Source organism: Dicentrarchus labrax, unplaced genomic scaffold, assembly GCF_905237075.1.
Source record: "Dicentrarchus labrax unplaced genomic scaffold, dlabrax2021, whole genome shotgun sequence".
Classification (NCBI taxonomy): Eukaryota; Metazoa; Chordata; class Actinopteri; family Moronidae; genus Dicentrarchus; species Dicentrarchus labrax.
In genome coordinates, this window is record NW_026136724.1 from 4,564,641 (window position 1) to 4,581,124 (window position 16,484).

The window sequence follows — 16,484 nt, forward strand, 5'->3', positions numbered from 1 at the left end:
TGCAATAACTGACAGGAAGTTTGAAAATATTGATTTAGCTAACAGCGCCATTAAAACAATTATAAATTATAAATGGATATCTAGTATTATTATATAATTATATAGCACATTTTTGTAGCAGAATTGATTTACTATAGAACATTTTCAGCTTAAAAAGCTCACAGAGCTTGTGAATAAACCTAAGTAGGAAAAGTGTATTGCCAGAAACACAATGCATCAGAATGATGTTTCCTTGGTAATAACTTCCTCTCTCAGATGCTTGCTTTAGACCAAATTGTATACCTCATTTTGAACGTAGTTGCACATTCTGCACACACATACTGTGCGCGCACACAAAGACGCATGGAAACACACAAGGCTCTGAGCTCTTTTGTCCCGAGTTGCTGCAGTCGCCGTGGAAACCGCCTGATGTCGTGTCACTGTGGTTTGGAAGCGAGCAAACGAGAAGCTGTGGTCTGGTTCAGCACCAAGAGCATGTGTAACACACGCACGCACACACACACACAGAGGTACACACACACTTCAACTCTGACTGCCATCATTCACATCACATGACCCGACGGCCTCCTTCCATCCTGTGTCACAGTGTCACTGCTAGTAGTCATCTGTGTGAGGAGTCATCGCCAGCTCTGACCCACATTTCCTCCCCTTCTCCCGCCCTTTCATCCTCTTCAGGCCTGCCTCTCTTTCCCATTTAAAGTTGGGTTTTTTTTAACCTCTATTTGACCAGGTTATCTTACTATGTCAGACTGTGAGCCTCAGCGGTGCCTCAGTTGTGTTGATCAGTTGTTCTGTTCTGGTTGATTGTGGCTGGCATGAGGCTCTGATTGTATCTGTGGTTTGCAGCAAGACAGATTTCTTAGTCCAAGTCTTATAAAACATGTAAATAAAGCTCTCTTTTGCTTTTAACATGTATTTATTTGCTCAGGTGATATGCCTGTAGTTAGAACTAGGGATTGAGAAGAGCTGGAATTAAAACCGAAAGCATCTCACGGTCTAAGTTGAATTTATTATGCATGTATTATTAGATGCAGGCCTGTATGCTAGCTGGACTATTGTGTATGAAACAAAATGATCTTGGTTGGCTAACCAGGAAGCATGGAAGCCTGATTTGGCTGTTATTGGCTGCTTACAGAGAGTTCAGCAGTGCCCGAAAAGCCTGTTCACAGTCTGCACAGTGTCTTTGGTTGCTCAGCACTGTAGGGGCTGAATGCACTGATTGTGACTTGCTGATTGTGTTTCTCACACAGTGAACACACAGCTGCTGTTACACTGCTTCCAAGTGCAATACAGTGCAGTAATCTTGCAGCAATTGGTAGAGTTGTCTTGTCAAGTCTGTCAGAGGTGTTAAATCAGTTTGGTGGTGATTTTTGAGGCTGTAGTTCGTTGTGTTTGTTGTGGTTTTTTGTGGTCACTGTTTTTCTTTTAGTGTTTTTTTTTGTTGTGCTTTTTGTTGTCATAACTTCTGAAACACGCATGGTGTTTGCATGAGCTTTTATGATGAGGGAACAGATCTGTGCATGTCACTCCACACAGTTCTGTGAGAAAGCATGGTCAGGTCGACTTGGTGTTTCAGCAAGATGATGCATAGATAGGCTGTCCAGGAGGAAAAAAATGCGTGGATGCAAAGGCCCCTAAGAAATTGTTCAAAAACATGGACTGTGATGGACAAGATGCAACAGCGCAGTTGTAGAGATATAGATCAAGCCTCAAAATTACACTGCTAGCCTTCCAGTCAGTGTTACACAACAGGTCTATCTGATAGCTGGATGTCACATCCTTCAAAGGCCACTCCATTCGTTCCACATTCCTCTCACACCGCAGACTGATAGTGAGCTTTTGGACACCGCTGTCTTACATCATCAGCACCTCTGTTATACAGTCATGCCTGCAGACTTACTACTACCTAAACAGCAGCTCCCTTTGCAGAACTCTTAACATTTTTACACCTGCTACTTACACACACACACCCAGTGTGGACATTTGCCAAATCCGCTGCCAAATGCATTCACCCAGGGCTGTATCTTTGTGGTTAAAAGGAAATGATAATTAATCACAACTAAATGACTTTAATTGTGATTGGTGGTAAGAGGAGCACAAATTCTGCACTTTTAGAACTGAATATCAAAATCAGGACTATGTCTAACAGCAGCAGGTGGTCCTAGTGGATGTGTGTCTTTAAATGTGTTTAATGATGTTTTTGTGACCTCTTTAGCCCAGTGAAAGAAGAAAAGCTTAATTAAAGATGAGATGCCTGGTCTGTTGAATAAAACATGAGTAAAAATGTCACAACATCCCAATGCCAACCTGCAGAAATCATTGATAGTTGACACTGAAATCACAACCACACAGTTTGACACTGCCGTGAGCGGTGGCTCCTTTGCACACAGCCTGCTGAAGCTTTGCCAAGTCTAGAGTCATTCAACTGGATGTGAATGGAAAGCAGTGGGTGTGGCATGGAGGAGACCCATATAGTGAGATTTTAGTCTGATTCTGCTTCTGTTATTGAGGTCCTGGTTCAGGCCTACCTTATTGTCACATTGAATGTCCCTTGTTTTAGGGGTGATTAATAATTGCCCTCTTTGGGGTGATTAATTGGAGAAAAATACATTCTCCTGAGAGGTAATGACCAGCTTGATACAAAAGAAAATGTAATTACCAATGTAATCACATTATGTGTTGTGACTATTATCTTTATGTGATACAGTATCTAGTAGTTTCTGATACAGATATCTGACTGATTTCCCATCATTGTCGACTTCAAACAGCTCACCTGCGACTTTAATTTCTGTTGAGAAATGGTGCAATTGTGCAGGTGCAGGTGGGCATATTGCACAGTCCCTCTGTGAAACACAGCTTATCTCTTTCAGTGCCATGTTGCAGAATCGTCTGCAAACAATTAGTAGTATTTGTTTAAACATTTTCATCAAAGCTTTTTTCATTTCACTATTATCAGTCATACATTAGTTGTGGTTTCACTCGCTGCTACCTTTGTCTTTCCACCAATATTGATATGGGTGTGCTTCTTATATCCACACACTGTACCTGGTACAGAACTGTCACTTTATTTACGAAATTCAAATTTGATTTCATGTTCCAGGAAGCCTACAGATTTTATCATGAACAATAAGCTTTCATAGAACATCAGGTTCGTGACCTGCTTTTGCACTGCATGTTAGCAGAAAGAGTCATGTTGAACTTTTGCTTTGCATAAACACAGTGAAACTATAGTATAGTAGGCTACATATTAAATGCGGATGTTTAAAATAAAATGACAGGCAGCATGTTCTCTCTCTTCTACTGTTTGTTTCTGACATTAGGAAGAGCCCTGCAGGCCATCACACAAGCTCAGAGCTGCTGTGTTGTCAGACACTAACCATAGTAAGACTTCATTGTGTTTCCTCTCTAAAAATGGCACAAAGCGGGCTTCTTGAGGTTATTTTGTGGCAGTCGTCATCAGGATTTGGTGTAGACCCTGCTGTGTTTGGTTGCACACTGCTCTGCCAACAAACAGCATCCAGTGACACGCAATTTATTTCTGCAGGAGCTGGAAAAAATTAGATTTAATAATGGGTAGTTTGATCCGGGTAGTTTGATCCAGGCAGTCTGAGCGGCCAAAGACACATTCCAGCTACAGTAATGAATCCCAAAAAGCATGACTGTCCTGAATGGTTGAGCTCTTGTGGTAGATCTCACTTTTTATTCATTCTTTATTTATTTGTGTGTACTGCAATAGGACCATTTCGGGCAATAAATGTTGACAGGTGTTTAAAAAATTGGATATGTAGAGACCAAATCAAACCAAGCATGTTAAAACAGGCTAACTGATGTCTTGGCTCTGATCATTGCTGATGTGTGCACAGTTGCTGCCTTAAATACTTGAGATTGGCTCTCCTCCGTCACCGTGATAACAGCAGTTAATGTTACACTAAAATCACACTGCAATGAGCCTTCCTTCTCTTAAGCAGCAAGGATAAACGGCTCCAGCCATCTCTACACGTAGGATCAAATACAAGACGCACTGAGCTGCTGCAGTGATTATCTGATCCCTGATCCGTTCAGCCACTGAATGCTCTGTGTAGGTGAGAGCGCAGTGATCTTTATGGGTGAGGGGGTGGCATGAGTTAGAGCCTGTTAATACAATAAAACTTTTGTCTCGCCTGTAGTGCATGAATATAGTTCCCTCGTGTTTGTGTTGGTTCCGGATAGTTAAATAAATGCTCCAAGTGTTGTAGAATGATTTGTTCGTAGTAACAGTGTAAAGGCAAGTTTGGCACTAAAGGGAGACGCTATGTTAGAGCGAAACTAACCTTATTTTGTTCCTGTAAGAGCTGCTGAACAGTGGTTCATTTTTATACAACCACAAACATCCCTTACACTCTCTCACCTTAAGTTAGGAGTCCCGAGCTGACTTCTGTGCTCGCAGTAACCTGCTTAGTTTCACTCTGATATCAATCTGTTGGATCAGCACTGTGAACTTGGAGCTACTGTCAAGTGTTTGAAAGTGGGAATTTCTACAATGCCATACAGCTTGTTCTTGCTATAGCCTCTTTATCTTTACATTTTCAATTAGGTTTTGTGAAACACTGACTTGTCTGGGGCTGCCCATATCAACCACCAAATCCAATGATCTAAACCTTTAGCCAAACAGATATGAGACATTATGCAAGCCAGTGTTTCAAAAGGAGCATTTGTACCTTGTGGACAAACATTGTTCAAGGAGAAATACTCACCTGTTCAAAAGGTCTGTGTTTAGAGCAAACATTTGCATTAGGCTTGCATAGTCTTTTTCACTTGGGTCCATCGCTGTTTGAGTTTTGCATCACACCGAATCTTGGCTTTAGTTTCATGCCAGAAGCAGTTCCAGTCCTGTTGCAAGCAGGTTGATATGGAGGTATTGGTGCAGCTCACTGTTTGTTCTCCTGCAGAAACTGTTACAACTGCAAGGGTTGCTTTCCCTTTTTGTTGCCTGGTGGACTAACCCAGAAAGGCCATAAATGAGGGGTTATAGACTTGTAATTTTATTTCAGCTTTATGAGCTAGTCCGTGGCTGGCTGTACGCTCCAAAATTGCATTAGGGATATTCTCAGACTGCTGCTGGCACTGCAGCTCCAAGTGTGCTCTGCTAATAGTGAACCCTAGATCACAGACGGTCTAGTGGGAGCAGACATGACTCAAGTTGCTCAAAACAGGGATTAAACTATGCAGAACTTTGCATAATTGACCAGTAGCAGGTGGCAGCGTATTGAAGTGGTGGTGAATAAGTGATGAACTGATGAGGCTGGGACAGAGCAAACATTTAAGGCAAACAAAGTGAATCTTTTTGGTCGCTTCAGCTAAACATATATGCCAAATCTGCTTTAGTTGGTTTTTAGATTGTGCTAATTTAACCATAAATGCTTTGGTAGCCAACACAGCAAACTTTGCTCGTCTGTAACAGCAAGTTGTCTGATACTGGGCAGTCATAGGGCAGCAAATTTGAGGAAGTATTTACACATCATTTTGGGTTAAGAAGTGAATCCATTTTGAAATGTTTATTGTAATAGCTATGTACGTCTGTTGTGCTTATTGTATTCAAAGTGGAACACTTATAACCAACAGGCCAAGAGCCATCTATAAAACCTGCATTATTATGGAAAATGTTAAGAAAAACTGACATGTAAAATAATAACTTTGGTGACTGTCTCCATTCATGTTTCCTATCTATTAATCAGTGGTACCTGATGTATGGCTAGCTGCTTTGCTAACAAACACAGTCCATTGTTTTTAACCCAAGTGAAGTTATTTTTTTTCTTTGCCAAAAGAAAAAGTGTTTGCTGGTAGGACTAACCCTGGCAACTGCTTATAGCTATGTGACTAACTCAGAGAACCCCTGAAGCACAAAGAAAATATTTAAAAATATCGTATCGGAATATTTTGTATCATGTTACTGTATCAGTTCAGATCAGATTTTTGTGTTTAAGCCCCCAGCCGCTAGATAGCAGTGTTGTTAACGTATACTGTGGGCTGTTATGTTGGATGTTACAGGGCAATGTATCTATCAATACATCACCTTGTTTACAGTATCACAATATATTGGTTGGTAACCCCTGTATTGTAATATGTATATATCGCCAGATTCTTGCCAATGCACAGCCCTACAAAGAACACAAAGGAGCTGCTCTGGCAGATGAGAATAAAAAAAAGACAATAGTCAGGACTCAGTGAATGAACATTCACTGAAACAGCATGTTGAGCAGCTTGTCATAAAACGATACATTGTGATTTCAGCTTCAAATGGAAACACCCATGTCTTTTTCTGTAATTTCCTTTTGTGTAACTACAATATTTTGAAAGGTGTGTAGTAGTTGAAATATGCAGTGGTTGTAATTTGTTTTTTTACCATGGCACACAGTCCCTATTTTGCTCTGTGCTCATTTCTCTGTGTAATTGCTGCTTTTCTGAAGTCAGTTGGAAGCCTTTGAGCCTTGTTTACACTCTATAGATTGCTTTTTTATACATGCACCTTATCTTGACATTGTTGGATTAGAGTGAAAATGAACCTCTTGTGACGAGGAGACACTTGTTGTATCTAGCATACCTCTCTGTGGACCAGTGCAGGAGTGAACTGGGTCCAGTTTGTGTTGAGGGTTTCTTTATTTCAGAGGAAATGAGTACTGTGTGTTTGCTGTCTGTGGTCATGAGGCCTGCGTGTCACTCCCAGCAGACTCATTTTCTGGCTCATTCGTACACTCCTCCCTCAGCTGCAGGATGTCCCGCTTTAATTGGCCGAATGATCCCCACCCTGACCGACCATTGGCCGACCCCGCCTCTGCTCCTGCCTCCATTTGCGCTGTCACACTGTTTGTGTGTGTATTTTCTCAATGTGTGTGTGTGTGTGTGTGTGTGCCCTGACACGCCTACAGCTTGTCATCCACTGACGAGATATTGTCACAGGACATAACATATGGCCCCACCGGGCGCCATGTGTGCTTCTTATGAAAACCGTGTCTAAGGAGGCAGTTGGGAGGTGACATCAAGTCCCAGCATGCATTAGCTCTGCTGCAGATGATTCATCACAGTGTACCAAGAGAGTTGGCTAAGTCAAATGTTCTTAAGTGTCATAACAATGCAGACTGATTCATTTTCACCTCTTTTAATAATCATTGTGCAGCCGTCTATTAAGCACTTTGCAACTCTGTTGTGTGAAATGGTCTAAATTTAGTTATTTTAATGTAGACCTTACTTTAGTATAATTAGTTATGTGCTCTTAATTGCAGTGATTATGACACACCACTGATGAATGAAAATCTATTATTGCACACACTCAGTTGTGGTATGTCTATCACAGACAGAAACCATGTGGATATTTGAATTACTTTGTCTGAGGTTGAAGGTCCATTTTGATCCCATAAAAGGATATTGTTTGTCTACAAGTAGAGCTGCCATTAATATTTTGATAATTGACTAATCGTTTTGAGTCATTTTTTTAAAGAAAAAATCTCTGATCTCTGAAGTCTACGTGGTACTTACATTTAGGGCCTGTGTTTCCCACATAATTGACGCCTACTCATGTGAAATAACTACTCTTTTCTGTTTCAATTCATCTCGTATTGCTTCAGGGAAATTGCAAAGAAAAACCAAGCTCCAGAACTGAAACAGTGCACTTCATGGCGTTCGGTCTGCAGGTTCCAGTGATTTTTGTGGATGCTAGAACATTTAAGAGCAGGTCGGGGCTCAGGAATGAGGGCTGGTCAACTCCAAACAAAAAGAAAATTAACCTCTTGTCTCTGATGACTTGATCTCAGGGCACCACTCCCACATATCCCTAGTTCACAAGGGAGAAGAGATGACTTTAGCATTTCCCTGTGTGTTTTGGGAGCTGGCCTACTTTCTGTTTGTGTATTGTCTCTGTGTATCTGTGCTTCTGTTTTAGTTCCCGGCTTGGTAAATGCCCACAGACTCTGTTGTTTTCTCGGATGCAGCACTTAGTCCAAACTGGACCAGGTTTGGTCTGGTGAAAACCTCGCCTTTATTTAGCATGGGATAATATTTTGTTTTGTGCAGTTTTTATGCTAGATTTACATCCTTTGTATCGGGAGGATAAGTGCATTCTCTGTGCTGGATGAATGCTGCCATTAAGCAGCCTGCAGGGCTTCAGATGGAACTAAGCTGAAAGACGGGCTTGTGGTGGTTACATAAGTCTGCCTTTGTGGTGTCATTGTGCCGCTGTGATGAGCCAGGCCTCGGCCAACGGTGGAAATGGCCTCATTAACTAGAAGCAAATAAGCATTTTAACACATCTCACTACTGCGTAACATGCACATATCCACACAATATGGAAACAGCTGTAACTAATAGCTGTTTCACATACTTAATCTGCCAATTTATTTGTTAACAAAGTTTAGAGTTGCTTTAAAGACCATATCAGCACTACAAACACCATACTGTCTTTCCTTTAATTAACAAACTGCACACAGTGCTGGTACAGAAACACATAATAATGAGGTACCTTTGATACTATTGAAATTAATTAAGTAATTAACAGAGATTGTAGTGTTTTAAACACGTGGTATTGAAAGATTAAAAAGTATAAAATAGAAAGTAAAAAGGTATTAACATATATTTTTCCTCTTTTGATGGAGGATAGTTGTTTTCTACTGCATCCAGTCTTTGCTCTTAGAAAGGCTAAACACGGTCTGTCTCTGTACTGAATGCACAGAGGACATTAGAGATGTTCCGAAACCAATTTTTTCCCTTCCTGATACCGATCCTGACACTTGAACATTGCGTATCGGCCTGGTACCAATCCAATACATGTTCTTTAAAAATGCGATGTTGTGTGATTGTTATCATTATTGTAACGACTGGCTGAAGTTGTCAGAGTAGGGTGGGTCATGACTTCGCTATCCTGGTTGCAGAGACACCCATACCCCCCGATACCTTGTTTTATGTAGTATCAAAGGAATTTAACTGATCAGAATCAGTTAACTAAAAATAGTGATCCCAGAAGTCCCCAAATGTATGATTTAAATGATTTTTGCCTAAAAAGCGAAAAAGATTCCCATTTATTATCTGCTAATTGATTAATCCACTATTTGTTTCAGCTTTTGGCTCTTTGTTGCGAGAATTTACTTAAAATGTTTATTTATATTTATGTATTTATTTATTTAATTTTTAGACAAGGTGATCATGTCCTGAAAGGTTTTGTTCCTTTGCTAAAGTAATTGATTAGTAAGTAACTTGGGGATGTTGCGTTATTCTCTGCCATTTTATGACTATACACCAGTCTCTAAAGTCATTGTGGCATGGTGTGGCAAAACCTACATTTTCTTTCAACTTTCATAGTTACAACACATAGTTACAACACAGTAGTTATAGCACAAAAAGACAAAATAACAAATGTCAGCACGCTGATATGGTTTAGAAAAACCCAAAGTAGCTTATTTAAAGAAACAAACAGACAACAAACAATGTAAAAAAACATGGACTGACCTCTGTATTTGTCCCTGTCTGTGTCTCTCTGCAGTGGAGGGTGAAGGTCAAGGTCGCATTCTCCAGCGGTTTCCTGAGAAAGACTGGGAGGACAGCCCGTTCCCACAAGGCATAGAGCTGGTAAGTCAACACTTAGAGACATGTTCCAGTGTGGCTCAGTGGCTAGGACAAGGCACTTAACCCAGTCAGGGCTAGGGGTTCAATTCCCTAGGGCAGCTCAGTGGTTAGAGCAGACTCTAACTTCCAGCTTTACAGGATTTCTAGTAGGTAATAATGCATTTATCACACTCTGAACTGGATGAGAGGTGTTTTTGTGGCGGTTGCTGAATGTAAGAGCATCGGTTACGGATAAGGCAGTCTGGAAGGAAGGTTTTTAGCAGAAATAGGGCAGTCAGCAGTCCTACACTGCTGTTATTTTGAGTGAAGCTTTTTATGCCTTTAATGAAACTGGTTCTTGTGGTTTGTCAGAGGTATATCCCCTCCAGGCTCAGGTTATTTATAGAGAGAAGAAAATGCATTTTTCTTACACATCAAGTGAGGAAACATTTGAACTTGAGAACCATAAGGGAACAATTTAACCCAGATGGCCTGATAAGAAAGTTGTGACGCACAAGGCTGAAATCTTTATCCACCAGCAGGGTATCTAATGTCATGTCACTTTGTTTGTCCAACACCAGCCAGATCGCACAATATTTGGTATGAAAATGCATGCTCCTCTGAGGATGAGTGCTATTTTTAATGACCCCTTGACCTTTCCTCCAATGGCACTATTGAGGCAAACATTATTATGTTGCTTGTTAAGGCCAGTAACATTGTTATAGCATAGTGTAGTATAACACTATTGTGGGGTGTAATGGACATTGTATCTAAGGAGTACTACTGAGGCTTAAGACATTGTATCTAAGGAGTACTACTGAGGCTTAAGACTTAAGTCTAGATAAATATATCAGATATTTAACCTGGAAGAAACTCAAATAAATGGATGGCTATTAGGGGATCTAGAGATAGGGAAAGGTTTCTTAAATTTGGATGGCTGTCTGTGAGATTTATTTTTCACAGAAGGGCCCAAAAAAGGGACTGCAAGGTCAGAAACTCAGCAGGATGGAGAAAGTGACGCACTGATTATGGCTGAACTGATTTGATTCGTTGGATTGACCTTTTTAAGGACCCGTGTAGGGTCGGTATTGGGGGAGAAAAGTCAGATGGCGGCATCCCTAAGATCCCTTTTGAGTGAGCATGGATTCACACATGGGTAAAAGGTCAGCTGGTTATCAGCGTATCCAGTCTGTGAATCAGATGTGAAACGGATCACTGACAATTGCTTCATAAACGTTTTTGGTGGGGATTGACTTAAGATAAAAGAGTCCATAAAATGGCATGTGTAACATGTTTACATATGCCAGTTACAGGCCAACTTCAGATCAAGTCAAGTCAGTGAGGCAACTTCATGAATAATGACCATAACATCACAATCTTAACAAAAAGCACTGCTAATATTGACTTTCTATTGTTTGTTCACCACAGTCAACATTGTGAGAGTATTGTTTGCTCCATTAGCATTTCATTTTTTGCAAGTAAATATTTGTAAAGAACATACCATAACTGCTTTAAACCAACTACATTGTGATTAGAAATGAGAGCAAAACATACTTCCACGTCTTCTCACATCCTTCAGGCAGAGCTTTGATGGCGTCGACATGTTATTAAACCAGACGGAAAGTTTTCAGAACCTGTTTTGTTGCGTTAATGATAGCCCAACCTGGGATGAATCACCCTGAGGTGCTGTAAGAACATGTGACTACTGCTGTCTGATATGTCATCCAGGATGTATACACTAATCTTTCTCGTTTTTTTGCCCTTTATTCCCATAACCATCTAATTCTAACCCATGTTCCTGTTTCCCTTTGGCCCCCACTCTATCACCTTTTCACCTCTGTCATTTCCTCCTCCACCTCCTGTCTAGTTCTGTCAGCCCAGCGGTTGGCAGCTGGTTCCTGAGCGGCAGCCTGCCTCCTTCTTTGTAGCAGTTTTGACTGACATCAACTCGGAGCGTCACTACTGTGCCTGCTTCACCTTCTGGGAGGGCCTTGACAACTCACAGGTGAGACAGACAGCTGTTCACTGTCTTGGGGATCAGTGTGATCTGTAGTACCAGCTGCAGGTGCAGCAACAATGCCATGATCCCTCACTGGTTTCCCATCTAGACTGTAAGAACGGTCCATAAATACTGTTTTCCTGAATAAAACATCCTGAGCTTTACACATATTCAAAAATTGCTCTTTGAATTAGCACGGTTTATAATAGGTGCAGTAAATGTGCATTTAAAAGCAATATTTAACATGTTTCTTTGTCCTATGGAGGACAGTGGAGTATGTGGATATTATTGGATAGGGTATACTTTTAATGTTCCCGTAGGGAAATTAGTTTTGGACTCCATCCTGCAGTTCCACAGAAGATTAAAAAAAAACCCCACATACTGCATAGTAAAAGAACGAATGTCAACATCTCAGCAACACACAGCTTCCATGTTAACAGTTTGCACGTACACATGCACACCTTCTGACAATGGGGACATATTGCACAACCCCATGGCAAAGTCCTAAACTACCTGTTTGAGTTGAGGATCTTAACGGACGTAGGTAAAAATGAATGTTTATAATGGCTCAGCTTGCTCTGTGGAACCCTGAATCTTCCACCAGAGAGTAAGAGCTGGAACTCTAGGTGGAGAATGTGGGTTGGATCAGAAACTATTTTCTGTGCCTGTCTGATAATAGCTGTATCGTATCGCATCAAATCAAGATGCTTTTTTGGGAGATTCATGTGTGGGCAGTCGGCCAGACTCAGCCGAAGAAACACACTTTTTTGGAATGAAAGAAATCTAGTGTTTATTGCATCCATTGATGAATTTCTTTTTGCTTTCCACCCATGAACACTGACTGCTGCTGCAACACCCATGTGTGACTGTAGTTATATCTGTTCCTCTCTGTGTTCAGCTGAAGAAGGCCGAAGCCAGCGAGGTGGACGAGGTGGACGAGGTGCCGGCTGTCGTCCAATCAGCTCAGGTCTTCGCCCCCAAGAGCCTGGTGCTGGTGTCCCACCTAGATTACACCGAGGTGTTCAGGGTACGACGCGAACAATAGTTCCAAATACACAAACAAAGGCCAAAACACAATAGTGAACAATAACAATATAAATAGCATATAATGAAGGAATAAAAGCTTTATTGCATGAAATTGTTTTTTTTTTTTTATTTTGATAGCATTTACAGCCTTCACTTTAAAAAATATTTTGTTATGTTGACCTCTGACCTCTGTGTCCTTCCCTCTTGATTGAACAGAACTGTCTGGGTCTGATCTACACCGTCCATGTAGACAGCCTGCCTGTCCCCTTGGAAACGGTGATTGGAAATCTCCTCACTTGTGTCATCCCCATTGCTGGAGGCTCCCAGGTAACTGCTGACCATCCATCTTCATTCTCACGCAGACACCAAACTGCACTGCCCTATGAAGGCAAAGATCATGACTACATACAGACTAGAGCTGCTGCTTGCAGCTGACAGATAAACTGTGACACCATTCTTCAGTCGCTGTTACAACTCTTTGGCTTTGCTGGGTGGTACATACTCTTTACTGTACATTACCCCATGCCTTGCTGCAGCAGCGCAGCTTATTCAGGCAGTAAGCAGTGTAGAGAAGTAGAGCTTGAAGCAGCCTGCTAGTATAGCACCTTGTTCAGCATGAACAGCTAGCTCTGACTGCTAGCATCGCTAAACTTGCATCCATGTTAGCTTGTTACAAGAGAAAAAGATAAAGTGTTGTTGGAGAGGTTTGGACCCTGTTTTCATGTCTATATGTATGTGTATAAAAGAGACTATGTTTATGCACAAGCAGAAGTGCTTATGACGTGCCTGCACATTTCTTTGTGCATGCATTGAATCATTTATGGATTACTATCTGAGAGAGTCGTGGGGGTTTGAAGTTACGTAAATCCTCTTCATAGAGCTGGCTTTACAGCAGCACCCTGGGGGGCAGTGTCATATACAGCTCAGTAAGCCGTCTTGTAAACACACTTTAGTGTAGATGTTTTAGCATCATTTCAGTTCAGTTTATTGTTGTGGGCTTACTGAGAGACATTAATGTTAAAGCTTTGCGAAACACATAGCCTTCTTTGTGGATGATAAGCGCCACTTAACAGATGTAGACTGAATCATCACATTTTGCAAGCGATGTTGGCCATGGAGGAAAACAACAATCCTTCCATTTATAACCAGATAACCAAAACAAACATGTTTGTGTTTTCTTTTACATAACATTCCATATCTGAGATACCAACTCAATACTTGCAAAGAAGCTTCACTCTTTTTTTTCATTTGCATATATATATTTGTAGACCTGCTGGATATATGAAATAAGCATCAGTGTGTTTCCTTCATGCTGAAGTCACAGTACAGCATATGCAATTAATGTAAACATGCACCAGCAGCATTGTGTGAGAGCACATTTGGGTTATTTTGAACAGCTTTTCATTACATTTTATGGATTTTCTTTTTCATTTCTTTATGATTTCTCTCCCCTTTACACATGTTTTCATATATTTTGTAAGAATCGTGTTTTTTTCTATCTCACCTGCAGAAAATAGTCACTTCTTCAAGTAAACTAAATAAGTGTAATAGGAATGCTGTTACACTTATTCATGCCTGTGGTGCACATATAGTGTCTATTTTGTCTAAATGCACATCAGCTGAACCCTCCCACTGTGGTTTCCTAGATGTTATAACCCATGTGTGTCATCTTTTTGTGCACTCTACTGTACACTGGTTCCTCTGTTTTACAGATTAATGAGTCCCCAGTTTGTAGTTTAGACAAGGTTCCTCAGGCCCTGGCCTGTGACTGGCTGCTGGCCTGTCTCCAGGTAACTTTACCGTTCTGCAAGCTTCACCAATCAACAACCAGCTCAATGTGATTGATTCTGTTAATCAAACAGACCCGAGTTGTTTTCTTTTCTTTAAGGAATGTGGTCTTTCTTGCAGTCATTTCAAATCATGCGTGATTGATGGTGCTTCAGCTATTTTTTACCTGCTTTTTTATGTGTTTTGTGATCAAACAGTTTCTACAGGATCATGTTAATCATTTCAAACATTTCAATTCTTTTTTCTTCTATTATGTTTGTCATCAACTTGATTTTTTTGCAGCAATGAATAATGATTTTGAAACAATGATTATTTTCATGTTGTTTCCTCACTCTTAAAACACACACACACACACACACACACACACACACACACACACAAACACTCAAACCCGTTGCTGTGCAGGTCGTAGTTCAGTTGCTGGGTGACCATATGGGATGGCAGATGGCCTCCTACCGGGCAGCGCAGCGTCTGAATGAAAGAATCAGATCTAATCAGTATTAACACACATACAGACCCAGACAGCAGAGGCTAATGCGCAGCTCTCCTCACACACTAACACACATCTGAAAACATGAAACACAGGGGCTCAGTGCTTTTTCACTCTCAGTCACGCTGATGGATTCTGACTAAAATGTTATCATTAGCTGTATAATACTTATAATGAAATGTATAATGTAAGGCACACACTGTCTCCCTCAAACAAACACCCTTATAAGCACACAGCTTGTTGAGGCCCTTATAAATGAGTTTGTACTGCTTCCATCCAGCCAAGCACAAACAGTTCTGTTCTTCTGACTCAAGAGGAGGACAGGCCACTTGGAAAAGAGTAACACACAAACACACACATTCCTAGAACTGTTTAATCACACAGGACTTTTCCATCAGCTACACCAAATGTCTGTCATTATCACAAGTGTGTCTGTCAACCTCTGCCCAAGCACACACAACACAATGGCTCCAGCAACGTGACACTGAAATCATCATCATCTGCCATCAGACACATTGTCATGGCAACGCTGTCACACACTAAACAGATAATCCTCTAACCTTCTGCAAAGCAAGACTTGTATTTAATGTATTTGTGAATATGTGTTTATGAAAATAGTTAAGCAATTGTGCCAGGTAGCTTACCTGTGATGTCAGCCAACACTTCTAAGTTCCACACTACTCAAAACATGTTTACTTGGAAGAACCTTGGTAAGTTTCTCATAAAATGACCCAATAAGCATTTGTTAGTGACACTTGAGAGATACATTCAAACAGGTTTGGAAATGGTTTTAAATTTCTATACAAAGACAGTTTGATTAGGGACGAGCGAGTACACCACTATCTTGTCTATATCTGTACTTGGAGTGGGCGGGGCCTTAGGAAGTGAGGGGGCCAACCGGAAGTTGCTAATTTAAGCCTGAAATTGACATGGGTTGATCAGAAGTTGGTATATTTATTTAAAAAACTTTTCAGAACAGCCACAGAATTGAGCTTCAGGGCAATATTTTTATCACAGTGGCAATTTACAGAATAAGTATTTTTTTAATTAAAGTTATATAAGGTATACTATTTATTATTTAATAGAGAACAGATATTGACATTGACTTTCATTCATTCTGATGATTATTTAGTATTATCTTTACCAGATATTAGTTTCAACTGAGAAGTCACTCAACACAAATTTTGACCTCAGTTGATAATTTTCTAAACCCTTCCCCCGAATAGGTCCAGCTGTGTACATGGCTGGAATGGATTAAACGTTGTGTTTGTGTGTTCTAATTTAAGCTCCCAACGTTAGCACGTCCAGCTATTTAGTTTGCTACAGTGGTAACTAAGCACCACTCAGCTTCTTATTCCACATTTTGTGTCGCAGTGTTTGTCACACACATTGGTTAGTCCTCGTCCTAAAAGCCTTTTTTTTCTTGTAACATTAAAGGTTACAGTAGCACTGTAAACTGCATAATAGGACTGTTTGAGAAAGGAAAGCTTGACAGGTGTAGCAACAGTAACTAACTGCCACGTAACCCTGGGCTGCCTTTTTTATATGGAGCGAACTGTCAACATCTATCTACAAAAAAGTGCACTAAAGAACAGTTCCAGTGCACTGCTG

At 40.7% G+C, this 16,484-nt stretch overlaps 1 protein-coding gene across 7 annotated transcripts in view; it reads left to right on the plus strand.

Moving 5' to 3' along the window:
* Nucleotides 1–16,484, plus strand: part of sbf1 (SET binding factor 1) — a 62,454-nt gene that overhangs the window by 10,512 nt on the left and 35,458 nt on the right. For 4 of the 7 annotated variants that reach the window (XM_051392720.1, XM_051392718.1, XM_051392722.1 and 1 more), the window contains exons 2-6: nt 9,509–9,594; nt 11,438–11,575; nt 12,468–12,596; nt 12,812–12,922; nt 14,308–14,385. In XM_051392720.1, the coding sequence (XP_051248680.1) occupies nt 9,509–9,594; nt 11,438–11,575; nt 12,468–12,596; nt 12,812–12,922; nt 14,308–14,385 (542 nt within the window). The remainder of the gene's footprint in view (nt 1–9,508; nt 9,595–11,437; nt 11,576–12,467; nt 12,597–12,811; nt 12,923–14,307; nt 14,386–16,484) is intronic. The other 3 variants (XM_051392723.1, XM_051392724.1, XM_051392725.1) reach the window with 1 other exon arrangement.